Source organism: Heteronotia binoei, chromosome 2 (genome assembly GCF_032191835.1).
Source record: "Heteronotia binoei isolate CCM8104 ecotype False Entrance Well chromosome 2, APGP_CSIRO_Hbin_v1, whole genome shotgun sequence".
In the NCBI taxonomy this organism is placed as follows: Eukaryota; Metazoa; Chordata; class Lepidosauria; order Squamata; family Gekkonidae; genus Heteronotia; species Heteronotia binoei.
The window spans coordinates 111,385,295-111,412,816 of NC_083224.1; the positions used below are offsets into that span (position 1 = coordinate 111,385,295).

At 42.8% G+C, this 27,522-nt stretch overlaps 2 protein-coding genes across 3 annotated transcripts in view; one reads left to right on the forward strand and one right to left on the reverse strand.

Moving 5' to 3' along the window:
• The window catches only part of TUT4 (terminal uridylyl transferase 4), a 92,335-nt gene extending 84,712 nt beyond the window's left edge, over positions 1 to 7,623 (reverse strand). The window contains exon 1 of one of the 2 annotated variants that reach the window (XM_060231814.1): positions 7,374 to 7,623. The gene's annotated coding sequence lies outside the window, so the exon portion shown is untranslated. The remainder of the gene's footprint in view (positions 1 to 7,373) is intronic. The other variant, XM_060231813.1, reaches the window with a different exon arrangement.
• Positions 7,624 to 9,496: 1,873 nt separating this feature from the next.
• GPX7 (glutathione peroxidase 7) overlaps positions 9,497 to 27,522 on the forward strand; it is a 34,637-nt gene continuing 16,611 nt past the window's right edge. Inside the window, exon 1 of the mRNA XM_060231827.1 lies at positions 9,497 to 9,780. Within this exon, the coding sequence (XP_060087810.1) occupies positions 9,568 to 9,780 (213 nt within the window). The 5' untranslated portion in view covers positions 9,497 to 9,567. The remainder of the gene's footprint in view (positions 9,781 to 27,522) is intronic.

The window sequence follows — 27,522 nt, forward strand, 5'->3', positions numbered from 1 at the left end:
ATCACTTGCCCCAGACAGAGTTCCATCTATACCTTGTGGCTAATAGCCACTGATGGACCTCTGCTCCATCTCAGAATGGGCTAAGCAGAAAACCTTGCTGATTCTACCAGTTCACACAGCACTTCTGTGCTGTGATTCCAGATCTAGCTGCATCTAGAGAGCCAGTTTGGTGTAGTGGTTAAGTGCGTGGTGTTTATGAGATAGCATCATCTATCACCCAATGACTCCTTTGGGCTTCGAACTTTAAAAAATATTATCTACAACCATTCATGTTTTCAAAGCCATACAGACTTTCAGATCCTCCGAATGTACTGATATCAAATTGCCTTTGTTTTTATTTTTGCTTCTATTTATTTGTTTACAGTAACCCATTCCATAGAGCAGGGAAAAGAAAAAATGCTGTCTCAAACCAACTTGTATGAGCGCGCATTCATACTTCTGAAGGAGTGTTAAAGGGTACGAGACTCCTGTTCTCTTGCCTACATTTTCAGATAAACCTGCTCTTAGCAGCCATACCTTCATTTTACAGAAATGTTCACACTGGGAAGTGTTTAATATCATTACTGTACAAATCAATGTTACATAAAACTAAATTACTGACTTACTTCACCAGGTATCTTTTATCTTCTATCCAAAACACACAAACCTGGCAACCCAGGATGCTATATTGTCTCAGGCTTAGGCACTATTACTGTGGGGGTATCTGGATTTATGGACACTGTTCTAAGACCCTATGCCATCAATGCTCCCACCTATGTGCATGACACCACAGACTTTCTGAGGAAAATACAATCTTTGAATGACCTTGCAGAGAATACTATTTTAGCCACCACGGATGTGGAATCTCTGTATACCAACATCTCTCATCACAATGGATTACAAGCCATGAGGAATATGATTTCTGACAACATCACAGCTAACTTTGCCACCAAACAATGTCATTTTGTTCTCACACAACCACTTCAGATCTGCCCACAAATTGTTCCTCCAGATCAACAGTATAGCTATGGGCACCCACATGGCCCTACAATATGCCAGCATCTTTATGGCTGATTTGAAGCAATGTTTCCTAACCTCCCACCCACCCATACTGCTCCTATACCTACATTACACTGATGACTTTTTATCTGGACACATGGTAAATAAGCCCTGGACATATTTCACAAGGCATTCAATGACTTTCACCCTACCATCAACCTGACCAATCTATGCAAGAAATAAATTTTCTGGACACTATTGTAAAAATACACAATGGACACATAGACATCACCTTATACTGGAAACCTAATGACTGACAAATGGACCTACATTCCTCTAGCCACCATCCTAAACATACTAAACAGTCCGTTGTATACAGCCAAGCTCTACACTGCAGCCGCATTGGCTTCAGTCCTACAGGCAAAGATTCCCACCTGAGGGATCTACAGCAAACCTTTTTGGAACATTATCTTCATGATGAAGTTAGGAAACAGATTAACAAAGCTAGAATGGTACCCAGATAAACCCTGCTACAATACAGGCCTTTAAAAAGACAATAACAGAACACCACTAGTGGTCTCATACAACTCTCAACTCAAAACATTTAAATGCATCACCAACGATTTACAACCTCTACTGGACAATGACAGCTCTCTTTCACAATTATTGGGGGGCAAACCTTTTCTTGCACACAGATAACCCACCAATCTCAAACAACTCCTCACCCACAATAATGCAACATCTCATTTGAACATGAACACTGATACCAGAACTTGCAATAAATCCAGATGCCAAGTTTGCTGCCACAATCACTCAGACAACACAATCACTGGACCTAACAACACCAACTACTCCATTTCAGGCTCATTCACTTGCTCATTTTCTAACATTATATATGCCATTAAATGTCAACAATGCCCTTCAGTTTTCTAGATAATGCAAACAGGACAAACCCTACACCAAAGGATAAATGGATACAAATCTGACACCAGGAATCACAAGACTGAGAAACCTGTAGGAGAACACTTTAACCTCCCAGAACTTTAATAGGGTGACCTCGAAGTAGTTGTTTTATTGTAAAGGAACTTCAGGAACGGAGAAGGAAATTGCTGAATTAAAGTTATTACAACACTTGGAACAAACTCCTCCCCAGGACTTAAAAAAAAAAGTTATTATTATATTGGGTTCTTATCTCAACATACGTTACACATTTTCACCAAGAACTATACATCCTCTGTATTTTTAATGCATTCTTCTCTCCGCCCCCTTCTCTTTGAATAATATAATTGAATACTGTTTGTAAATGCAATGCAATATATAGGAATATAATTTTTCTGACAAAGCACCTCTAAAGAACAACATAATGGTATAGTATTTAGAACATATAGTGATTGTAATGTAATACAAAAAAACTTGAAATATATTGTACCCCACCCCAACTAAAATAAAAAAATGCTGTTTGTTACCGTTACACTTGAGGGGAGATGGATGGGGCATCATAAAGGAATCTCAGTTAACTTTCTCACAATTAGAAAAGATTCTCTTACACATCTATCTTCTATTTTGACATATTTATTGCTTCAAACATTGTTTCTCCCTTAATTGGATCCATACAGCTGTTGATCCTGTACACTTGGCTTGCTGTTCCTGGTTTGTCTCAAAATATCTACATCATGTTATATGCTAATTTGCTTTTCAATTCTGACTATATTTCATTGTATCTGAAGAAGTGTGTGTGCACACAAAACCTCATTCCTTTAATAAAACTTGGTTGGTCTTAAAGGTGCCACTGGACTCTAACTTTATTCTGTGTACAGTTCTGGTCAGCATACCTCCAAAACCACATCAGAGAGCTGGGGAAAGTACAGAGGGCAACCATAATTATTCGGGGGTTGTAGCGCCTTTCCTATGAGGAATGGCTCAGTTTAGAAAAATAACAACGAAGGGGGGACATTATAGAGGTTTATAAAATTACGAATGGGGTGGAGAGAGTTGATAAAGAGAAAATTCTCTCCCTCTCCCAAACACTAGAACTTGAAGGCATAGTATGAAACTGATGGGTGGTAGTTTCAGGACAAAAGGAAATACTCTAGAGTGATTAAAATGTGGAATCTGCTGCCAGAGAATATAGTGATGGCCACAGGAATAAACAGATTTAAAAGGGAATTAGATTCACGGAGGATAAGTATCAATGGCTACTAGCCATGGTGACTGAGGGGAATGTCCACATTCAGAGGCACTAATCCTCTGAATTCCAGAGCCAGGAGGCAACATCAGGGGGAGGCCTTGGCCTCTATGCCACGTTGTTGGCTGTCCAAAGGAACTGGTTGGCCATTGAAGGGATGCTGGACTAGATGGAACATTGGTCTGATCCATCAGGGCTCTTCTTATGTTCTTAAAAGAACTTTTGAGCAGATCCCAACACATTTTTCTTCCCTTTCCTTCCACTTCCAGTTTGAGCACACTTTTCAAGGTGATATGTAAGCTGCTGTTACAGTTTATATACCACAAAGGCCCACTGGTATAATAATTTTCAGCTACACAATGAGTATCGCCCATTCTCTATAGTAGACAAATGGAATGCATATGTGCAAGAGCCTCATGGAGGGAGAATAAGGGCAGGGTTTGTCTTTCACACAAAGAAAATTCCCAGTCACAATCAGACACATGAAGAATATGCAGGAGGGGGACAGACATGCAAGGGGAGGAGGAACTGGGTTCCAAGTATCCTCTGAGCTAACTCCCCCCTGCTCCCACTAATTCTAGGTTCAGGGGAGGGGGGGGGGAAATACATAGCTGAGTACAAACACTCTATCTTTCAAACAGTAGTTGGGGAGAGAAATTGGCATGGGTCAAGCATTATGTGTGCTGAACTTATGCTGTCAGTGAACAGCAAAAAAAAACTCCGTAAGGCTGTAATCCCAAAGGTACTTTCCTAGGAATAAGTCTCACTAACATGAAATCTGCTTCTGTCTAGAATTGCTCCCTAAATACAGAGGGATTTTATGGTTAAAATTTGTAGAGCTGATTTTATTGTATATTGTTTCTAGGATTCTATGTGATTTTTAACTGTTGTTAGCCACCCTGAGCCCATTAGGGGAGGGCAGGATATAAATCTGATAAAATAAATACCATGTATGTACATGTACATGTCCACACACACACACAGCCTAAACATACATTTCTTGGTTCAACATAAATAATCTCGACATTGCAAGCACTCATGCTTGCACAATAAAACTAAAAACTTACAAATGACAATTAAGGTCTAAAAATGAGAAGGCAATAAATAACTACAAACTGTTATGCTTTTGCATGCTATGATTTCAAAATATTCCATGAGAGGCTGTTTTTAAAAAATATCTGGAATTCACACCATTCATCACCCTAGTTTCAGGGTGTAGCCAAGCTGTTCTACAATAGAAGAGCAAAATTCAAATCCAGCAGCACCTTAAATATCTGACAAAGGGTATGATGACTCTTGAAAGCTTATACCCTGGAAATCTTGTCAGTCTTCTAGGTGCTACCAGACTTGAATCTTGTCCCAATGCCTGAAAAACTTAGCTATTAATTTGGGTCTTGGTCAGTGTTCCCTTTAAGCTGAGTTAGTGTAAGCTAGTTCACAGTATTTTAGCCTCCAGCTCATACTTTTTTGTCTTAGTTCAAAAAGGATGGCCCCAGAGCAATTTATGCAGTAGCCAAATTGCTCACTCACAACTTTAATGCCGGTAGCTCATGAAGTAGAATTTTTGCTCACAAGCCTCCACAACTTAAGAGGGAGCATTGGTCTTGGTCTCATTTTCTGAGATGGGGTTAACTGCTTTCTGAAAATGAAATACCATGCAAGGTATAAGTATACAGACAAAAACTAAGAAATGGCCTCAACAATACATCTGAGGGCTAACAATATGTACTATATATTCCCTAAATATAAAGTAAAATGACAGAAAAGTTTTCTCTGGATTTTTTTGGGAGGGGTGGGGTTAGGAATTCAGTAGGAATTTTAACATGGACAACTCCTTACCAATTATTTTGTACAATACCTAAACTAAAGGAGAATGAACAACATTTAAAGATGTCATTAATGCTCTTGCATAGCTTGCCTGCTTTTTATTATTAACTTTCACTTTTGGGTTCAGGATTCACTTTCACTGTCCAGGGTTCATTGTCAACTATCAGAGAATTCAATATATTCTGCTATCATATGTAGTCTCACAGTAAAAATTTCATAAGTAGCATTACTAAATGAGTGCAAGAAATATTCACTAGCTGCATTCTGACATCTACAAAAACTATTTAAATATGCATAAAGAGTACCTATACATTAAATATCCAACACAGTCCTTCCAAACCTGCTGCTAAAACTAGTATCTAAAAGATTCCCTTTGCCACTATCCTAATTCTAGGAGACACTGGGCTCTATCTAAGCAACTTTACTTAGAAATGTCCTATTTTTTAAATGGGGCTTAGTCCTAGGCAGTGTTCTTAGGATTGCAGCCATTGGCTCCTAAATGAGTACCACACTTTTTTCAGTTCTATTACAGTAGTGAGACAAACATCAACACCCTTATGCCAACTATAAATGTGGAACAACCATCACCACTGCAAGGGATTCCTGCACAAAATTACCAAAAAACTGGTGTTGGTACCAAGGAGATTTCAACCCCTTTAGACTGACCCCTAAGATGTGATTTTTTTTGTTTGTTTTTTGCTCCTAAAAATACTGATATGGAAGCCTGGCAATGTTAAGTATTCATTCAAAACTTGGTGGCTAAACTTTAAAGTCATTCAACAGTTATTAATACCGAACACAGGCAAAAGGAAAGCACAATATGGTAATAATTTAAGGATCAGAAATTATCTTGCTCTGTTCTAGCTTGACTTCAAAAGTGGTCATGGCAACCTCACAAGTTGCACAGAACTATACACTGTACCAGTTTCCTTCTAGCTGTAAGCAAAGTAGCCACTTCAAAAACCACACAGTGTGCTTCTGTGGTGTACACAGTGGGCTTCTGTGATGTACATAGCAAGCTAATGTGGACATAAACTAAATTTTTAACATGTACTCTTGTTAAGAGCAAAGGTGGCTTGAAACCCTTCATACTCCACATGAACAAAGTACAAATAATAATTAGCCTTGTAATCATTTGAAAACTAGAAACTGATTTGCAGTGGACTTCCAAAGAGACTGTCTTACAATTTTTTTATGCTTATGGCACCACCATACCAAAAATACTGAGTGGCTGGTTTGTCAGGTTAACCTCCCACAATTTTGGATTTAAAATCCTTGAGGAAGGGACCTACTTTTTCCCTTTAAAAACGTCGTACATCATATGCATTGACAGTTCTCTATGCATAAAAATAATAATGTTGATTTTTCATATTGATTTCCCTAGACTCCCATACACTGATCTGCGAGGGTTGCAGAGGCACTGAAATCAGTACATCAGAGTCCAAAAGACAAATCACTAAGAATAAGAACATAAGAGAAGCCATGTTGGATCAGGCCAATGGCCCACCTCCCTTGAAGGTGGCTATGCTTGTGGCCGCCACCACCTCCTGTGGCAGTGAATTCCACATGTTAATCACCCTTTGGGTGAAGAAGTACTTCCTTGTATCCGTTTTAACCTGTCTGCTCAGCAATTTCATCGAATGCCCACGAGTTCTTGTATTGTGAGAAAGGGAGAAAAGTACTTCTCTACTTTCTCCATCCCATGCATTATCTTGTAAACCTCTATCATGTCACCCCGCAGTCGACACAGGAGGACGGTTCCAGGAATACTTGTCAAGCCTCCCAGCGCAAGAACTTCCTCAGCTATCAGATGACTTGTCTCAAGGCATCACAACTCCGCTAGAGCATTACGTTTTCGACAACGAACACTACATGCTCAGAGAGATCCGGAGAACAAATAACCGTCCTCTCTAGCCGTCCAGCGGCTTCCGGTTATGTTTTGTTTTGGCTTTTTTTTAAAAAAAAAACAACCTTCTAATGAGCAAATCTTCACCCTCGGAACAAATCCGTCTGGGACAAATATATATTCGCTCACGGTAGAGTCCTCAAAGGCCCTTTTATCTTCAAACTTCTTCTCGCCACACAGCGTCTCGAAAGCAGGAGTGGAAAGTGAAGCCGCGGGTCTCAAGACCCGAATTAGGACGACACCTGACAATACAAGCGATCCAGCAGCCGCTCCTTGCTGAAAACTCTGAAGAGTGTGTATGGGTGTAAAAGAGAGAGAAGGCCAACGAAGGCCCTTAACGCAGGGAAGCCAGCCCCCCGCGCCGCCTTTTGGTGATCACCTCAACCCCGAGGAGTCGGAAGCAGAGACCTAGGGGGAAGGTACAAAGCAGTAGCAGAGGAAAATATCCCGGGTCCCTTTCCCCCCGGGCACAAGTACCTGGCTATCACCCCAGGGATGTTCCGGCCGTGTCCCCCTCCATGTCCTGCTCCGACACTTGTGAGGCTCCGATGCGAGCGCCTCAATCTGGGCCGGCCGCCATGTCAGCCGCGGCGCGCACTGCATTGTGGGGGAAGGGAAAAGAGAAGCAGGCGGGAGGGGGCGGGCACAGAGAGCTGGCCTCAGCTGTTTCTCCCCCACAACCTCCCGCTCGCGGTTCTGCTTTGGGCTAGTGCTGGGCGCCCCTCCCTTGTAAAATACCCTTTTGGTCATATATACCCTTCCCCGATCGGATCCCGCAAAATAAACAGACACTCTTCCTCGTTTCATTGCAGAGGCCTCGAAACAAAGTTGTACGGTCTGGAGTTCCGATCCAAGCAACTCTCCCGCTGCGCGTGACCTCAGGCCACCATCCTACAACCGAGAGTTGACTCCGAGGCTGAATTTGCGGTGGGGCTTAACTAATGAACGCGTTTTCTGTGCTAGGGCAGCACACAGCCCCGAAATACATCTGGAGTAAAGTCAGCTGTTTGCAGATCCTGATAGAAACAACAAACCACGTTACCAAAACATGTCTTGCGGGAGCCCATTCTGCATCTGTTGTTGCTGCTGTTGTTATCAGGGCTCCAGAGACTTGCAAAGCTGCGCAAAACCCTAGCACTCGAATATACATGCCTTCATTACCAGCTCTCCAGAAGGAACTCATTAAGCATGGTTGTCATCCATATCTCTTATCCAAAGATTTCTTTACAAAAATCATGGATCTGGGGGCGCAATTACGTTTTCTAAAAAAGATATCCAGTAAGCAGATGTGAAATACAATTGGCAACTGATTTGTGGAGTCTGCTGCATAAGAACCAGGAAATTTTTTGAGGATCCATGCCCTGCAAAGGATGCAGAAGGGCCATTCTGTTCAGATGCCAGGGCTGGATAGATCTATGTAGTTTATGATGCTGCCAATAAGGACAGGTGTAACTTATGATTAGATAACAGATCTGTGGGATCAGTATGATAAGATGATTCAGTCAGATTTGCTTCAGTCAAAATCACTGCAAAAGCAAGGAGATGCTGGGCCTTCTTCCTGGGCAAAATGCTACAGCGAGGCTTCTCTTTTGAAAGGTACCCTGATATGCTACTTAATGTGGCCTAAGAGAAAATATGTTCTTTGATGTGCACACACATTTATACAGTTGTATATTGTTGGAAGAAAGTTAGGATTCAAATTGTAGCAGTGACACAAATGCTGAACATAGTGTACATGTATGTAAACTGTGTGTGTATTTACATGAAATATTTTCTGCATCGATGTGTGCTTTAAAATAATTTAGCAGGATTGCTTTTGATCCTCCAGTCATATGAACATATATCTTCTTTTATATGTCTCTTGAACATATGAACATATGAAGCTGCCTTATACTGAATCAGACTCTCCGTCCATCAAAGTCAATATTGCCTACTGAGACTGGCAGCAGCTCTCCAGGGTCTCAAGCTGAGGTTTTTCGCGCCTACTTGCCTGGACCATTTTTAGTTGGAGATGCCGGGGATCGAACCTGAGACCTGCTGACCAAACAGATGCTCTACCACTGAGCCACTGTCCCTCAGTCAAGGCTGAGGACAATCAGAAAGTGGGATCACTGTTCATGGTTCACTTATTCCATTTTTGCATTTGGCCAAACTAGTGGGACAGAGTTTTTATACCGAGTTTTTGTAGTGATTTTTCCTTCCATCATCCTATTTGAATATATATTATTTATCTATGCTTGTTATGAAAGAAGAACTTAATAAATTGAAGGGGGGGGGGAGTGACAGAGGCCATGAGGATGGTGTAATTAATCTACCCAAAGGTCTAAAATATGTAGGATCCAATTGTGATGTTTTTTGGAGGGGTTGTTTTGCATTGTTTTGAAACCCTGTAACCCAATTTGAGGAGAGATGATAACGGGACAACAGAACTATGGGGGAGCGGGTTGTGGTTGCCTCGCTCCAACCACTTTCACAATTCACTTATCATGGGTTTCTGGGTAATGACTTTTACCAGATGATGTGTGTACGCTTCAGTTTGTGGCGCTATCGTTACTCAAAGTTTGTTATATTGAGGAAGTGAGAAACTGTTGCTTGCAGGAATCCTTTTTCAGCAGCCGTTTCTTTCCGGCAGCACATCTTGGAGGCGGGCCGAGCGGAGAGTCTGTGCAGCATGTTAGACCCTGAGGGCAGTGCGGAGCGGGAGCACAAAGTTAATTCTTCTTTCTGTAAAGTTTTTCTCATCCTCGTAACCATGCTCATTGTTCTAGTAGCGTGGCTCTTGCTAGCCTTTTCTGCCACGGAGCAGAAAGAGACCAATTTTTACTCCTTTAAAGTGGTGAATATCAGAGGGAAGCTGGTCTCTCTGGAAAAATACAGAGGCTCGGTAAGTTTGTAAGCCTCTGCTCCCACTTTTGACGGCGAGTCATCTCGGCATGCCTGCATGAAAGGCGGGGAGGAGGGGAAGGAGAGGCCTGAACGGTCTCTTCCTGGGCTTCTTGTCTTGCGTTACCTGCGGCTTTGTGTGCCTCTATTAAAAAATTCTCTTACTGCATGAGCGCATTTTGATGTCTGAGATGCTAAGCCGCCTGTTCTGCGTATACGTGGCATGTAGGCACGCAAGAATGAGTCCTTGCATTACTGTGAGGCTGCACGATCACCGCTACTTATATGAAGGCACGTTTCCCACGTATGGCCCTTTCTGATCGTTTTAAAAAGATCTCCATTACAAAATATTGGTTTTCTGCGGGTGAGGGGAGAAGAGACATTTTGCTTTTCTGGAATGGGGGAGGAAGTATGTGGGAATCTAGCGTCGCATACAAAGAAATACAATATGACGATTTAAAAGTTATATGTAATTTTGTAACCTTAACAGGACAAAAAGCTTCTTCTTCATTCAGACGCGGAAAGTGTCTTTTAAATTTCTGTGCTGGATGTGAAGAAACGTACTAATTTCTTCTTCCATAAGAAATTAAACCATGCACAGTTTGTGCACTAGAATTTTTGCAGGAAAACTTCTCAGCAAATTGCCCCCAGCCTCTATACTCACCTTCAGTATCAGTACTAATGTGTAGAAGAGATTAGTCCTCCGTGTTTATAACCATGAACAAAAGTAAATAGTCACAGTGTTGTTATATCACAGTGCAGTCTTATTCATATTTACTCAGAGGTAAGTGTACTCCCAGGAAAGTGTTCATAAGGTTACACCGCTGTTGTACCAGTACAACAGATAAACTATATGGGAGCCTCACAGTTTCAACAACTAATATAAATTCTTTGATACTAATTGGCATATGTGTTTGCACAGTACTATATATCAAGCAGTCTTCAATATTATTTTTAAAAATCAGGTACAGCTCTTTAGGAAAAAATATTACATAGTTGCATATAATTAACAAATAATTTATATTAATGTTTAAGATCATGATGATACCAGTTCTTTTCTATAGTGTTCTTATGTTAGGCTACTTTCCTGAGAGTGAACCTTACTGGAAAAAGTGAGAATTGCCACTGCATAAATGTTGATAGGAGGATTGCACCATGATATAATAATAATGTGGTTGTTTACTTTTGATTGTGGTTGTTTAAACATTAAATTCCAAAAAGTATGAGACTTTGTTACATGTTAGTGCAGGGCATCCCTGCAGCCCGAAAATTTGGGGTGGAGGGACCTGGGAGCTAAAAAATTTGGTGGGTGGGCTGCGGGGCTTGGCTGCTTCTTCTCTCCAGCTGCCTGGCCCCAGCTCTCTCTTGCTTTTGCTATCTCGCTCTCCCCCATCACTGTTGCTCTCTCACTTTCTCACTGCCGCTCTCTCATTCTCCCCCCTTTCTCGCTGTCGCTCGCTCTTACTTTTGCTGTTGTTCTCTTGTTCTCACAGTTTCTCACTTTTGCTGTCGCTCTCTCTCTGCCGCTCTCTTGCTCTCCCATGCTATCCCTCTCTAGCTCTCCCGCTCTCATTCTTGCACTCTCTCTCACCTTGCGCTCTCTCGCTGCCCTTTTCCCATTCTCTCTCTCACTGACGCTCTCTCATTCTCACACTGTCTCTCTTGCTTTCACTGTCACTCTCTCGTCTTGCGCTCTCTCTCTCTCTTGTTGCTGTCTCATGTTCTCATTCTCTCTCTCTCCCTCCCTCTTCCACCTTTCCTGGAGGCCTTCCAATAGAAGGCCCTACATAGGGAAGGGGTTTTTAATAGAGCTGCCTCCCCCTCCCCTCGGGCGCCCTGGAGCTACGGGCCTGGTGCAGGGCTGCATGAACACAGCAAGATTCTTAATTTTTCCTGTCATTATTTCCACAAATGTGGAAGTAGTCACACTAGCAATGGATTATTCATATGGGAATTTTTGCATGCTTCTTCCATGTTACATCCTGTGTTTTTCCCCTGATGCTCTTGAGGGGCTTCATAACTGATAATTGCTAGCTGGTTATAACATTATGACATTACAAACAGGAGACCATCAAGGACTTGCAGGGATTATCTCAGTTCCAACCCTATCCCATTTTTTTCCCCAAAGCATCATTCTTCTCTTTGCCATTTTATCCTTGCAGCACTACTGTGCCATAGGTTAGGCTGAGACTGTGTGACTAGCAGTGAATGTTTGCAATTGAATGAGTATTCAAACCTGGGTCTCCCAGATCCTAATCTGATAATCTAACCACTACACCACACCAGTTTTTGTGAGGTGGCTGCTGCTGAGCAGTAGTAAGCAGCTGGGCCTGAATAATTCATGTTAGCAAATTGCCCAGTTGCTGCTAATGAGCCCTCCCACAAAGGGCCCGCCCCTCTGCCTTTTACTGACAGAAATCTGGAAGGCTGGCAATAGTGGTTGCCTCACAATGGGTTTCGTTTCCTAAAGCTACAGGTGCTGCTTTGATCATTTAAGGGGGTTAATCCTCCAATGTGCTCTGCCTCCATCCCTTTTTACTTAGTTTACCTTGAAGTTTTACTTAGATTTGTAGAATAACATGTCTTGGCTGTCTGTGGCCCCAAACTGTGAGTTTTTAAAACTGAAATTAGATACATTAATAATGATCTATTGCCATATTCTTCTAGTTCCTCTGCATTTAACTGAATTTTCTTGTGGGTTTTTATTAATTTTTTTAAAATGAAAGCTGAACTAGAAGATTTTGGCAGTAAATGGTTATAATTGCTACTGTTTAAAAAGCCTCAGCTCCCTCATGTTGTGGTGGTGGGGAATAGCTGTTGGAGCTGAGGCAAAGAAAATTATATTGATGTAGGCACACTTTTCTGTCCATACAGTATGCTAATGAGTTCTGACTGTATATTTCCTTCCCTCCCCCCCAAAAAAAGATAATTTAATACCAGGTTTTGAAGGACTGCAGCCAAGCCAAGGAGATCTTTTATTTATCTATCTATTTAGAAAAGGAGGGTACAGAAGGAAAAAAGGGGAAGGGGAAAGTATAAATTCATCAATAATTTCCAAATGTTATGAATAGTTACATACAGTAACATCATGTAAAGTGAACTGTTTATGTAAAAATATATAACTCACATGTGAGAGCAGATAATAAAACATAATTAAAATATTTTGAGGTGTATTCTTTCTTTAAAAGAATATTCTTTTTTTAAAAGAATAGACAAGAATTTTCTTGATTGCAATATTCTATTAATAAAGAAAGATTACATCTTTTACAGTTAGACAAATTCCTGTATTAAATTTAAACCTGGGCAACAGAAAACAATTCTGCACCATCCTCTATATGATAGCCCTTCAAGTAGTTGAAGATGGTGATCATATCACCTCTCAGCCACCTCCTCTCCAGGCTAAACATACCCAGTGCCTTCAACCTTTCTTCTTAGAGCTTGGTCTCCAGACACCTCACCATCTTTGTCACCCTTCTCTGAACCCGTTCCAGCTTGTCTACATCCTTAAAATGTGGTGGCCAAAACTGAACACAATACTCCAAGTGAAGTCTTACCAGAGCAGAGTAAAGCAATACCATCACTTCATGTGATCTGGATAATGGACACAATGTTGCTTTGTTGGGCTGAGTTATGTGTGCCTTAAAATGTAATGCCATAAGAACATAAGAACATAAGAGAAGCCATGTTAGATCAGGCCAATGGCCCATCCAGTCCAACATTCTGTGTCACACAGCGGCCAAATATATATATATATATATATATACACACATACACTGTGGCTAATAGCCACTGATGGACCTCTGCTCCATATTTTTATCTAACCCCTTCTTGAAGGTGGCTATGCTTGTGGACGCCACCACCTCCTGTGGCAGTGAATTCCACATGTTAATCACCCTTTGGGTGAAGAAGTACTTCCTTTTATCCGTTTTAACCTGTCTGCTCAGCAATTTCATCGAATGCCCACGAGTTCTTGTATTGTGAGAAAGGGAGAAAAGTACTTCTTTCTCTACTTTCTCCATCCCATGCATTATCTTGTAAACTTCCATCATGTCACCCCTCAGTCGATGTTTCTCCAAGCTAAAGAGCCCTAAGCGTTTCAACCTTTCTTCATAGGGAAGGTGTTCCAGCCCTTTAATCATTTTAGTTGCCCTTTTCTGAACTTTCTCCAATGCTATAATATCCTTTTTGAGGTGCGGCGACCAGAACTGCACACAGTACTCCAAATGATTTATACAGAGCACCATCGATTTATACAGAGGCATTATGATACTGGCTGATTTGTTTTCAGTTCCCTTCCTAATAATTCCCAGCATGGCGTTGGCCTTTTTTATTGCAAACGCACACTGTCTTGACATTTTCAGTGAATTATCTACCATGACCCCAAGATCTCTCTCTTGGTCTGTCTCTGCCAGTTCACACCCCATCAACTTGTATTTGTAGCTGGGATTCTTGGCCCCAATGTGCATTACTTTGCACTTGGCCACATTGAACCGCATCTGCCACGTTGACGCCCACTCACCCAGCCTCAACAGATCCCTTTGGAGTTCCTCACAATCCTCTCTGGTTCTCACCACCCTGAACAATTTAGTGTCATCCGCAAATTTGGCCACATATTGGAGATACTTTGCCACTGACTGTGACCCCACCCCCAACCCAAGCACATAACTAACCACCCTTTGCTCAATATGCCGAAGAAGTTTTGCACAGTACAGAGAGTTATTGCCTGAAAGTTGAGGTGGAACAACCAGAGACTCTTGTGGCTCTTTAAAGACTAGCACATTTCAGAAGCTTTTGATTACTGGGACATGAAGTGCTACACTCTATTGCTGCAAGGGTAGCAGCCAAAGGAGGTAGCCAAGTGGCATCAACCAGGGAACCCAACAAGGAACCCAACAGGGAACACAGTGTTAAAGAAACTGCTATGGTCAACAGAATTTGGTGAGGGAAGGGGTAGGGGTGAGGCAGCCACAATCCCACACCTCCCTCTGTCAAAGTCCCAAATTCAGCAACAAGTCTGAACCACAGGGGAAACTGCGATGCTCCTCAGCACCACAAGCAATCTTCAAGAGCTGCCACTCTCCAAAGATGTCAGCTCCACTTTAATGGTCCTTTGCAGACTTTTATTTCTAGCTCCATGGTGTTATCCAGCCACCTAACATATTACTCCCTGCGTGCAAGCACAAAGATGCACATCCAGCGCCTGACTCTGCCATGTGCAAACCCAGCACACTTTTCTGAATGCCTACTCCTGTCCCTGACCTTTGCCTCATCCCCTGCTTCCATTCATACTGTTACATAAAGCAGTGCTTGCTTGCAGGGAGCCCAGGGAACACGTGTGCATTTAGACTTTGCCTCCTATTTAATCCTCCCTGCACTAGCATGGAAGGGAGGTAGGAGAGGAGCCATGCACGTTTGAGTTAGCAGGCTCTGGTTCACCTGACTTGATGGGCCTCCTCCATCCCAACCCTCAGTATTCTAAACATGTTGCACCAGGCTTTTCTCTTTTGCCTAGACTGTTGCACACAGCATGTCTGGCTGAGCCAGTTGCTCTGTTCACACACAAAGACTGTTTTCACACACAGCTTACCATGGGGTCACATCCCTGTTTTCTCCACAGCGTCCGTCGGATTTCCCATTATCTTCGCCGAAGTTACAGGAAGTGCCGAGGCTTTTGCATAGCAAACGTAAACTGCTAAAACCCAATTTATGTTTGCTGCACAAAAGCTGCGGCACTTCCTGTAACTCCGGCGCAGATAATGGGAAATCCAACAGACGCTGCGGAGAGAACAGGAATGTGACCGCATGGTAAGCTGTGTGCGAAAATGGTCTTACATAAGCAGGACACATTTGATAAGCTGACCAGTGGCTTTCCGCAGGCCTCTGTACCTGCAGGCACTTTTCCCGAGCTGCCTGTGAGTGGGAAGCCACTTAACTTGGCTTGTGGAGGCAGGGCCAAAGAGATTCTGCCAGCTGCACATGAGCATCCATCCATCCTTTCAGCAGCACAGGCAGTAGAAGCAGGAGACCAATGTGCTCTGGCCACAGGAGGAAAAGATGGTGGCAAGCAGTGTGTTCCAGCCCGGGGCCTGGCCAAGAGCAGCAGGCAGGCCCCAAAGGGACTGCCTGCAGATAGCTTGGGGACAAACCAGCCCTTCTCACCCCTTATGGTTGCCAGCTCCAGGTTAGGAAATCCCTGGTGATCTGGAGAAAGAACCACATTTGGAGAATGGAGGGACCTCAGCAGGGGGTCTGCATTTGGACCACTTTCCTCCTGGTTGGTTGCAGGCCAGTTAAGACCCCTGGCAGGCTGATTCTGGCCCCAGGGTGTATGTTTGACATGTCTGGGTTAGAGTAATGGCCCAGGACTGGGGAGGTGAAGTTCCAGTCTCCACTGAACTGTGAATCTCATTGGATGATCCCAATTAAATCACTTATTTTCCCTCAGCCTACTATACTTCACAGGTTTGTTACAAGGATAAAATGGGAAGGTGAGAACTATGGAAACTTGTAAATGGAAAGATGGAGTAAAAATGGAGTGTTAGTTATCTAGACATGTACAGGGCCGGTGTGTGGGAGCAGGCAAACTATGCAATTGCCTAAGGCGCCAGCTCCCAGCAGGGGAGTGGGGAGAAGAGAGCAAAACAGAAGCGGAGGAAAACCAGTGTAAGTGGTCACAGCTGGAGAAACTGATTGCTCCTTTTCAGGAACAAGCAACATCTGGTGGGGGTGGGCTGCTGCAGTTCCATAAATACCAAGCAGTTGCAGCCAGTCCTTGCAGGCAACAGTGGTCCTACCAGCTCCCTGCTAAGCCTTGCTTCTGTGGGCTTTGACATTCATTCAGGTTATATATATTTTATTGAAATTTTGGGAAAAGGGGCGAGGTAAAGGAATACAGAGTGGAAAGGGAAAAGGGGTAAAAATAACATGAGTCAACATTCCCCCCACCCTGCATCATTAGAATACATAATAATACTCTTAGTCTCCACAAGTTTATAGCCTACAAAGGTAAGGTAGTCCCCTGTGCAAGCACCAGTCGTTTCCGACTATGGGGTGATATCACATCACAACGTTTTCACGGCTGACTTTTTACGAGGTGGTTTGCCATTGCCTTCCCCAGTCATCTACACTTTCCCCCGAGCAAGCTTTTACCGACCTTGGAAGGATGGAAGGCTGAGACAACCTTGAGCCGGCAACTGAACCCTGCTTCTGCTGGGATCAAACTCAGGTCGTGAGCAGAGAGTTTGGACTGCAGCACTGCAGCTTTACCACTCTATGCCACTATAGGTTATAGTAAATAGTTTGCTACTATAAATTCAACCATATCAAAATAAGGAGTACATTACATAGTGCAACAGATAATATACAATGTCAAGCTCATGCATCAAGCCATTCATAAAAAGGTTTCCAAAGATTTTCTCCATCTTTTAGTAGTTTGCCTTTAAGATGAAGTGAAATATAAATTTCTGCTGGTTCTAGTATTTTGTCAATCAAATCTTGTTTCTTTGGAGCTTCATGATGTTTCCAACGTTGTGCTATCAAAAGTTTTGCTGTCATTATAAACATCAAATGTTTACTCTGCCTTGGAACGTCTGTTGGTAATATGTTCAATAAAAATAGTTCTGGATTAAAAAGGATATGCGTTTTCAGCATCTTTTGTAACATTTCATGCACCATAATCCAATATTTTTAATAACTCACCAAGTCCACCACATATGGAAAAATGTACCCACTTGCATACCTTAACATCACCTTTTACCTATTGCATTTGCTCCCCTAAAGTTACCACTTTGTCAGTTACATCTGACATAGCTTTCATCAGTGTCGCTTGCAACTCTTTAATTTCTTCTTGTAAATTTGAGGTTTCAATTTAGAGGGCCCTGTTAAAATATTTGGGGAAGGTATACCTCTTTTACTCATTATTGCTACACTCCACCAATCAATAAGCACACAATAATAAAAAAATACCTTTATTAGTTTACCTGTCTTATAACTTTAAGACTATTTCCAATGAATGAGATATTTACTTTTGAACACTATTGTTATGGAACACCATGTACTACAAATATCAGCAATCCCCACTTAAAGTAAATAAAATACTCACTTCATCAGTTCTTGCAAACTCCCAAACAATCCAACCACAAGCAAAGTGCAGATTAGAGCCTGCAAGTATTATTAAACTAAAATGAAGCTGAAAAGGTCTTTGGTAAAAACACCATGCAGACACAAAATCAGGATCGGTCTTACCCCAATTCTGCCTTGAATCAATTCAAATTGGCTCCAAAGAGAGTATCTTCAATTAACAAACCAGAGCTATATTAAATCCCCCCCCAAAAAATAAAAAAATAAAAAGTGCAAAGTTCTAAAAAAACAGAGTTCAAGACAGTTAGTGTTTTTGCATAGTAGAATAAACTGCTCCAAAAACCCAAGAAGTTCAGTCCTGTGTTCAAATCTGTTTATAATAATCAGCACCATTATAATCCTAGGTTAAAAGGACTGAAGCTATAAAAATCCAACTGTAATCTAACTGTAATTCATGGCAGGATGACCAAAACTTCCAAAATGAAAGGGGAAAAATCAGGATAACTAGCAGGATCATCAAAAAAAAAAAAAAAAGACACTTCCATCAATAAATAACACAACCAGCCAGCTCACTGCAAATGGCCATCTTTAGCGAAGGAAGAGCTAGGAAAGCCCTAAAAACCCTTCCTTCGCCCCTTCTTTAAAATCCTTCCTTTGTCTCTCTGAGACTGCACAACCAACAGAAACTGGGGAACTTCTTCACTTCATAAACTTCATGAACTTTCAATGCCGGGTTAGTTTGAAAGCTGTGGAGCTTGGGGGAAAGCGAGTGAGGAATCCCCCCCACTTTCCACCTTTACTATATCCATTTCAATTAACCCCTTAGAAAGAGAGGTTTTCCTTTCTGATAGATCCAATGAGCAAAGAGTTAAATGGTTAAAAAGGCAAAGTCTCATGAAAACTTGAGATTTCAAGAATAGAGATGCAGATCAAGAGAGTTTGAAAGTCTGAAAGCAAGCTGGGAGTCACCTTTAATTTCCAAAATGGAGATTGGAGCAATGGAGCTTTGTGTCATGGGTGCTGGGGGCCCTGCAGAAGAAGCTGAGCCTGCAGAAGAAACTGTGCCCCTGCCACCTGCACCAGTGCCCCTGCCTCCTGCTGGAGAAGATCCAAGCCCCCCTGCCTCGCCCTCTCGGGTGGCTCATGTGCGTGACCGCCTTCGTCAGGACCTCAGGGATCGGAGGAGGGCGGCACGCTCACGAGCAAGACGCTCCCTGAGCCCTGAGTTTTGAAAGGATTCTGGCCCTTCTAGGAGTGAGGGTGCTTGAGTCTCAGCAGGATCCTGGCTGCCCTCTGAGTCAGCAATTAGCCCAAATGGGCAACAGACAGCAGAGGGCTATATAGCTGTGGGCTTGGAGAGAAGGCTTTGTGGAAGCAACTAGTCACTTACCTGACGTTCTAGCATCCACTTCGGCTTCTGACTTTGGCTTCTGGACCCCCTGACTCTGGCATTGACTTCTGGACCCCCTGACTTCGGCTTCTGAACCTCTGACCTACGATATCTGGACTGTGATTCGGTTTTGGCGCTTTGGACCCTCCTTGCTACCCAGCTATAGACCTTGGACTGCCCCTGGACTTCGCCTGGCCTGGCCCCAGCCCGTGACACTTTGTGGCAACTGGGGACCTGTGTGTCAAACTGCCGCTCAGCACACTGCCTCCTTTCCAGTCAACAGCTGCAGAGGACCTTTATCAAGGTTTTCCGTCGGTCCTCCAGCCGGAGGGAGCCATCCAAATGCCTGATTCATAGCCACTCACTGGAGCTACGTCCATAAGTGTGTCCTGCAGTAAGGCGCCATTCCTGGGAATATTTGCTTTGACATTCTTTCTGACTATGCCTCTTGGATTCTTTGTGCAGTGATCTCTGTTCTGAACCTGACTACACCCTATGGATTCACCTGGGATCCAGACTCCTTTTGTCCCTTGACCTTGAACCAAATTGGACCTCAGCTCTTGCCTTGCTATCTAACCTTGGCGCCTTGTTTGCCCAGACCACTCACATTAGACTGGGACTGTCTCTTGAAACTGAGATGCTAGGGCCTTCTTGTGACTCACTGGAACCAGACTTTTCGCCCTGACCATGGGACAGGACAGCTTGTTGGCAATCCTAAGCTTGCAGGTATCATGGATCTGGCTGCTGCATTGCTCTAGCACTGGTAGAGCAGGTGTGCCAATTAACTGACACTGAATGTATTGCAGATGTGCCTCACTGAAGCTCCCCCACGGCCTGTGCCCATTATGTATAAGTGCCCAGTGGCAATGCTAGATAAGTTTGAGGGGGCTGCTGATGCCCTCCCAGCCTTCTTGGCCCAGTGTGAACTGTACATGAAAGTAAGGCCAGAGGACTTTTGGATGAGTAGACTCAGGTAGCCTTCATAATCAACTTGCTTGGTGTACCAGCCATGAAATGAGCCACATCCTACTTGCTCAAGTCAAGTCTGGGGACTTACTCTTTCTTCATAAATTAATTGAGAACTGCTTTTGTGGATCCTCAGGCAGCAAGTGTCATGCCTGCCCCTGACCCAGCCCCTGCTAGCTCAGAGCAGGCACCTTTAACAGCCCTGGACGTAAGTCCCGAAGAAGCAAGCCGGCAGCAGGAGCCACCTGGAACTGATCAGGCCACGCCGGGCCCCAGCTCATCCCCTCCGGAATCACCGCCACCTGTTAGCCGGCTCCGTGAAAGGAGACGACAGGAGATGCGAAGCAGAAGAAGTGAGGCACGCATGCGGGGGAGAAGAGATCTAAGCCCGGCATACTAATGAGTTAACAAGCCAGCACAGTATATCTGTAATCTTGGCCCTAGGGCAAACTGTGCTGGCAACGAACGATCCTACTAGGACGTAACCACGCTCTGCACCCTCTTGCTTGCTGAGAGAACCCGTGTACTCCTGACCCGGCTTGAACCTTGGACTTGCAACTCTGGACTTTGACTTTGCTTTGTGGACTGGCTTAGGTATTTTGGACTGTGTTTGACTTTGCTTCCTCTGGCTTTGACTCTCTGCATTCCTACGACTACGCTCTCTGTTTCCTCCTTCGGCCGGACTGATTTACGGTGTTGACTAATTGGACTGTTTACGATCACCCCCGTGCTACCCCCCCCCCCAGCCGGCTGCGAGAGTCCTGGCCAGCTGCCGGGACGTTGGCAACTGCCGTTCCTTATCTGAAGACTCGAGCCGTGACAGCAGGGATGGCCAGCCAGCAGATTCATCGTCTTTGTCAGATTCAGTTCAGTTACTGAATACACCAGTTCATTCCATCTCTTGGCATAATAGCTGGACTGGAACAATTGGAGCCTGGAGGGCCTCTTGGATGAGATCTTAGAGAAGCTGGCAGAAATGGAAGGCCCCGCCTCTGTGAAAGCCTTAACCTAAAAGTGTCAACGCATTGATGGGTGTCTGAAAGGCCAAAGTTTGGCCCATTGATCTCAGGTTGCAGGTAGGACTCCTGCTCTATGCCCAATCCAGAGCGAGCTAGCACCTGCCACTATCCCTGCATTACCTCCAGAGGAACCAATGCTGTTGGGGGAGTCAACCCCTCCTTGACATTGCTGGAGGGAGGGGCTGTGCCTCTGCTGTGGAGTTCCTGGCTGCTTTGCACATGACTGCCTGGCCAAGGAAAGTTCCATTCCAATGACAACTGATTGGGGCCCCCAGAGGTACCTAAGACCAGACAAAGGGAGCCTGGGGAGCTTTCAAACCATGTCAGGGCCTTCCCCAGAATTACAACCCAACTCTGAGGAGGGGACATTGCCTCACCCATGCTGAGAGTGTCAAAGGGAGAAGAGAGCAAAACAGAAGCAGATGAAAACCTGGCTGTAAGTGATCACAGCTGGAGAATCTGATGGCTCCTTTCAAGAACAAGCAACACTTGGTGTGGGGGGGGGGGGCTACTGCAGTTCCATAAATTCCAAGCAGCTGCAACCAGTCCCTCACTGGCAACAATGTTTGTTGGATCAGCCTTGCTTCTTGGACTTTGCCTTGTATCCTGACTCTGTGTAACAACCTCTATTCTGGACCTGACCACACCTCTTGGACTTTGCCTTGGACTTGACACCTTGTGCAGTGACCTCTGTATCTTGACTCCTTAAACTCTGTTCTGCCTCCTGACTCACCTGGGATCCAGACTTTTGTGCCTTGACCTTGGACCAGATTGGATGACAGCTCTTAGACATTGCCTTGCTACCTAACCTCGGTGTCTTGGTGCCTGGTCCTCTTGTGTTAGGCTGGGACTGTCTTTCAAAATCCAGATACCGGGGCCTTCCTGTGACTTACTGGCACTGGGTCATTGACCCTGACCATGGAACACAACACTGAGCCAGGAATGGATGCAGCTGATGCACCAACCCAAGCAGCATGAAAAGACTCCAGACTACAGCAGCTACTTGGTTTTCTAAGGTGACTGCTGTGTCAAGTAGCACTTCTAAGCTGCAAACCTGGCTTCCCAAGGGAAGCATAACCTCACCCAAGACAGGAGAGACCTCAAGTTGCTGTTCTGCCTTTCTACTAACCCCCAAACCCTCTGTCTTGTCAGGATTAAGTTTCACCCTCATCCAGCCCATTAGGTGGAAAAGAAGGGTAGAGCTGAGTATCATCCACATATTGCTGACATTTAGGCTGGGCACACATGAGTAGCCTTGGGTTGGCAGTCTTCCAGCTCAGGAAAAAGTCAGCATAGTTAGAGGTGCCCTAGGGCAGTCAGACAGCACATGGAAGAGGGACAGGCTGTGTGTACCCCAGAGGAGCAGTCACATCACTCATTCGCATAGGAGGCGCTTCCCTGCTGCTCCCAGGCTGAACAACCAGGAAAAATGACAGGGAAGTGCTTCAGAGATTTGCCACCAGTTAGTAATTGGTGGCTTTGGGAAGCAACATAGAGATGCCAGAGGACGAGGTAAGGGCAAGTGTTGGCTGTGGCCCAGATGTGTGTGTTTGAATGCACCATTTTAATCTGGCTGGGGGGGGGGGTGCCTGTGCCAGCCCTAATTGGCCATTGAGTTTGATTCTTAGGGGGCAGCTGAAGATGTTTTTATTTAGGACTGTATGTGATTAAAGCAAACCTGAAGTGTGATTTTAAATGTAGTTTTATGTTTTTATGTAATGTATTTTATTAATATTGTAAGCTGCCTTGAGGTCTGTAAGGAAGAAAGGTGGCTAATAAATATTTTAAATAAATAATAAATAAATACTGTTATTTAAAACAGCAGGAAAAAATCTGGACTTTTGGTTGTCGCTATAACAGTTCTGCTACTTTTTGTCCCAATATTTCAAACATTACAAATGTTTTTAAAAATAACAGTTTTCCTGGATTTATCATCCCTTCAAATATTACAGACCTTACAAATATTATGAGCTTTCTACCCACATGTTTAAAAATCTGCCATCTTGCAAAATGATGGCTATAGGAAAATGGTTATCTCTGCAACAAATATAATAGTGCATTTGGCTTTATCAGTCTCAGAAACATGTACAAGGACACCAAGATGAGTATCCTTCCTGAATTTTACATATAACCATATCTGCCATTTTGGAAAATGGCATTTTCCAAAATGGCAGCTACTTGAAAAAGTCCCCAAATTGGAATCTCTCTCTCTCTCTCTGTTTTTGCAGGAGTCTGTGGATCAAGGCTACTAACAACTTTTTTGCTGTGTACACTAGATGGCAAGCTTGGTTCACATATTTCTCAATTCCATGTGACTGGTACATTGCTGGACAATTGTTTTGGCTCTTACCTTGTGGTGCTAGAAGCTAAAAAAGGCCCAAGAAATCACTTTATCCCAGTCTGGACTTTTAACCCATAAGGATCTAAACAAACGGCTTTGTTAATTAGGGGGAGAACGACCTGGGTTTCCAGTTGTTCAGTATATTTCTCTAATTTGAACTGTGTTGGAATAAACAACCTCGACTTCCGGTTTCGGCGACGCGCAGCTGAAAGCGGCTCGGACCGATGTGTCCAGAGCCGCTTTCAAATTGGTCCGTAGAGGGGTCACTCCCAAAGGACGACTCGACTCTGGGACCCAGGAAGGGTCCCAGAAGGCAAGGGGCTTGAGCGGTAGAACGGGGGTGTCAGCGGAGGCGGCTGCTCCCCGATCCCACTTTCCTCTAGCCTCATCATTTCGATTGCCATTTTTAAATGGCAAGAGGGTCAGCAATCAGCTTCTTTCTCTTCAACACTCTACATTTTAGATCTTAAAATCTTCCAATATCAAGATAAGTGACATTGATCTTTCTACTACTGTAAGTGTTCTTTTCCTAAACTAATTTTTTGAATGGTAACATCTCTGACAAGCAGGAAAAAGGAGAATCAGGACTGAAGCAGATCTCAAGTGGAGCAAAAGACTGAGGGGGGGGGGGACTCTCCCTCATTCTTTTTCAAGGCTTGCAAAAGTTTCTGCCTAACCTGATAACATTGAAAATACCTGCATGAGGAGACCACACCAATTTTTAGTTTTATAAGAAACTTGATGGCTGAATTTAACTGATCTGCTTTAAACCCCCTTTGGGGGAGAAAAATGTTTTGGATTTTGGGAAAGATGCTTGCTTGCAAGTGTATATGGATGTGAAAGACAGTTGGCTTAAAAATACTTTGAAGCTTAAATTGAAGTGCTCTGAATGAATTTATAAGAATTTTAATTAACTTCTAAAGGCTGGTGGGTACTTGATATTGTCTTATAAGACATAGCAGGATCTCTGGCTGTAAGAAGAATACCTCTACAAATTTCCAAAGTGGATTTTTAGCTATTCTTGTTGGATGATATGGATATAACCTTTTAAACTTGTTTTTTTTTCTTTGCCTTCTTTTTATCTGTGGCTGGAATATTTTTTGACATAGTTTAAATATTTTTTGGTTTGGGATTCCTTTTTTTATGCACCTTTCATTTTTCATTCCTTTTTGTATCACCAAATAGGGGAAATTTTTCCTATTTCCTATTATTTTTTGCCTTTACTTTTGGGAGTGCCTGATTTCCCTTCCTTTTATTTGGATTATTGGCTTATTTTTTAATTTTGGATCTCACTCTTGGATTACAAATAGGGCATTCAGCCCTGGATTACAAATCTACACCATGAAGTTTCTGAAATTTGAAGTTATTTGAAAGAAATTGTGGGGATTCGGATTTCAACTGAATCAGTGTTGCTAGAGGACTTGTAATAGTGAACTGTTGTAGTGAACTGAATTGTTTTGCCTATTGACTATTTAATGTGGTTGGCTAAAAAGTTCTGTATATTATTATTCTTAGCATTGTTTTGGCTACCACAAATTGTTGATAGAAGCTAGAAGGTTGTTTTCTTTTTAAAACTACTTCATAATAAGGGCACCACTTGGTGGAGATTAACTTATCTGTTATAAACAGGAACATAGAGTTTCAAAACAAACGTTGAAGAGGCATTATTGAACTCGTGGCTGTGAGTGTGCTTACTCTAATAAGAATGGAAAATAAAGCTGGGATTGGTTTCAAAGAAATAGTCAAAAAAAGATAACAGAGAAGGAAAGCCATCATTTTCTTCGCCTAATGCTTCACCTGGGCCAGGAAAATTTACAACCATGCAGGGAGATATGAAAGAAATGCAAAACACCTCAATGACTGCTATAACACAGCTGACTAGTGAAGTAGACAATATTGGTGAACAGATGGCAGAGATTAAACAAGAGCTTTTGGAGAATAGCAGAAAGACAGCTGAGACCAACAAAGCCTTAAAAGTACTAGATGGTCAGGTGACAGAGAATATCCAAAAGGTGAAACATCTGGAAAAAGAACAGAATATACATGATTCTAGACTCTTGAAGCTGGAAGTAGACAGAGCCGCCTATATGTTGAGGTTTCAAAATATACCAGAAGAGAAAAATGAAGATTTACAGAAAATTTTAAGTGAAGCCTTGGCTGAAATTTTACAGGTGACTCCTTAGAGGATGGAAGAAGAGTTTGATCAGTTAGACGGGTGCCATCAAGTTATACAAGATGAAACAAATTACCTAGTGAAGTTCATTTGAGACTCACAAGAAAGAGGACTAAAGATGACATTTTGAAGCAAGTAAGAGACAGACCTATGATGATAGCTGGAAATATGGTGAAAATTCTAAGAGAGGTACCTTGGCCAGTGAGACAAAAGTGGAGAGAATATCAAGCATTAAAAGACTTTTTGAGGGGAAGAGAAATATCCTACATGTGGCTAATGCCAGAAGGCCTTCTCTTTACCTACCAGGAGAACAGATACAGGATTAACTCCATTTTTAAAGCTCAGAATTTTCTGGATAGAGTGAAGGAAAAGAAGGCAAGGAAAAGGAGGAGGAGGTGTCAGGCAATGCTTCATTGAAGTCAACTGTGCTTATTAATAATGTTTAATCCATGCCTACTAACCCTAATGCTTAATAAAATGCTAGTTATTAATGATTGTGCCCTGCACTGAAAGGAGGGGTGGGAAGAAGGTTGCCAAAACTCCAAAGAGCAGCCTGGCCTTTGAAGTGTAAAATACCAGGCTGACCGCTCTGGCGCCTCCCGGGCGAGAGCAAGGACACCAACCGGAGGGAGGATGTAACTATGCCTGGGGGGAAGAGATAACCGGCGTGTGAAAGTAACAAGTGCAGGGACTGATGTAGATTTATTATGAGAAGTAGTTTGTAGTCCTAGTCTTTGATGTATGTTCATAAATACCAATGATTCCAGTTACTCGTTATCAGTTTCAATGAACATGTGCAGAGAGCAATATTGTTGTAATCAATAAATCAAACTTAGTTTTGAACAAAGCCAAGTCTGATCATTTTGGATACTTCAATGAATCCTTTGCTGACAGGAGGAGGAAGAAAGTTCTGGTGAAGAAAATCCAAACGAACCATGGAGATACCATACAAGACAGCATTCCAAAAAAGATAAGAAAGATAATGATAAGCAAAACCCATAATGGCTTCAATAGTTTCAATTAATGTGAATGGACTCAACTCCCCTGCCAAAAGGAGGAAGACTTTTAGATATTTGACAAAAATGGAAATGACATGATTTGCTTACAAGAAACTCATATTTTAACTAAAGATCAACATTTTTTAAAAAATAAAAAACTTGGTAATTTATTTACAGCAACAGACATGAACAAGAAGAAAAGGGGAGTGGCAATATATATTAAAGATAAATTTAACCCACAATTGCAGTATGCTTCTGAAGATGGAATAATTCTATTAGTGGAAATTACAGTGGATAATAAAATTTTTTTACTTGCAAATATCTATGCCCCAAATGATCACCAAGAGAAATTTTTTCAAGATTTGCATCTTAAATTATCAAATTTGGAGTATGTAGAATATTGTCTAATAGGAGATTTCAATGCAATTTCTGACAGACAACTGGACAAAAAATGCACAAACAGATGAAAAGTAAAGGTCTTCAGTTGCCAACAAGTTTTGGGAAATTAGCAGAAGAAATGGATTTGGTTGATGTATGGAGAACAAGATATCCCAATTCCAAAGACTTTACTTACTATTCCTCCAGCCACCAAACTTGGTCAAGAATAGATATGTGTTGGCTTTCTGCAAATATGATTAAAGACTTAGTTGACACAGAAATTCAAACAAGAGTTATTTCAGACCATAGCCCTGTAATGATAAAGCTCAAAGGGCCACGGATGAGAAGATCATGGAGGCTAAATATTTCAATTTTGAAAGATAAAGACTTTCTCAAAGA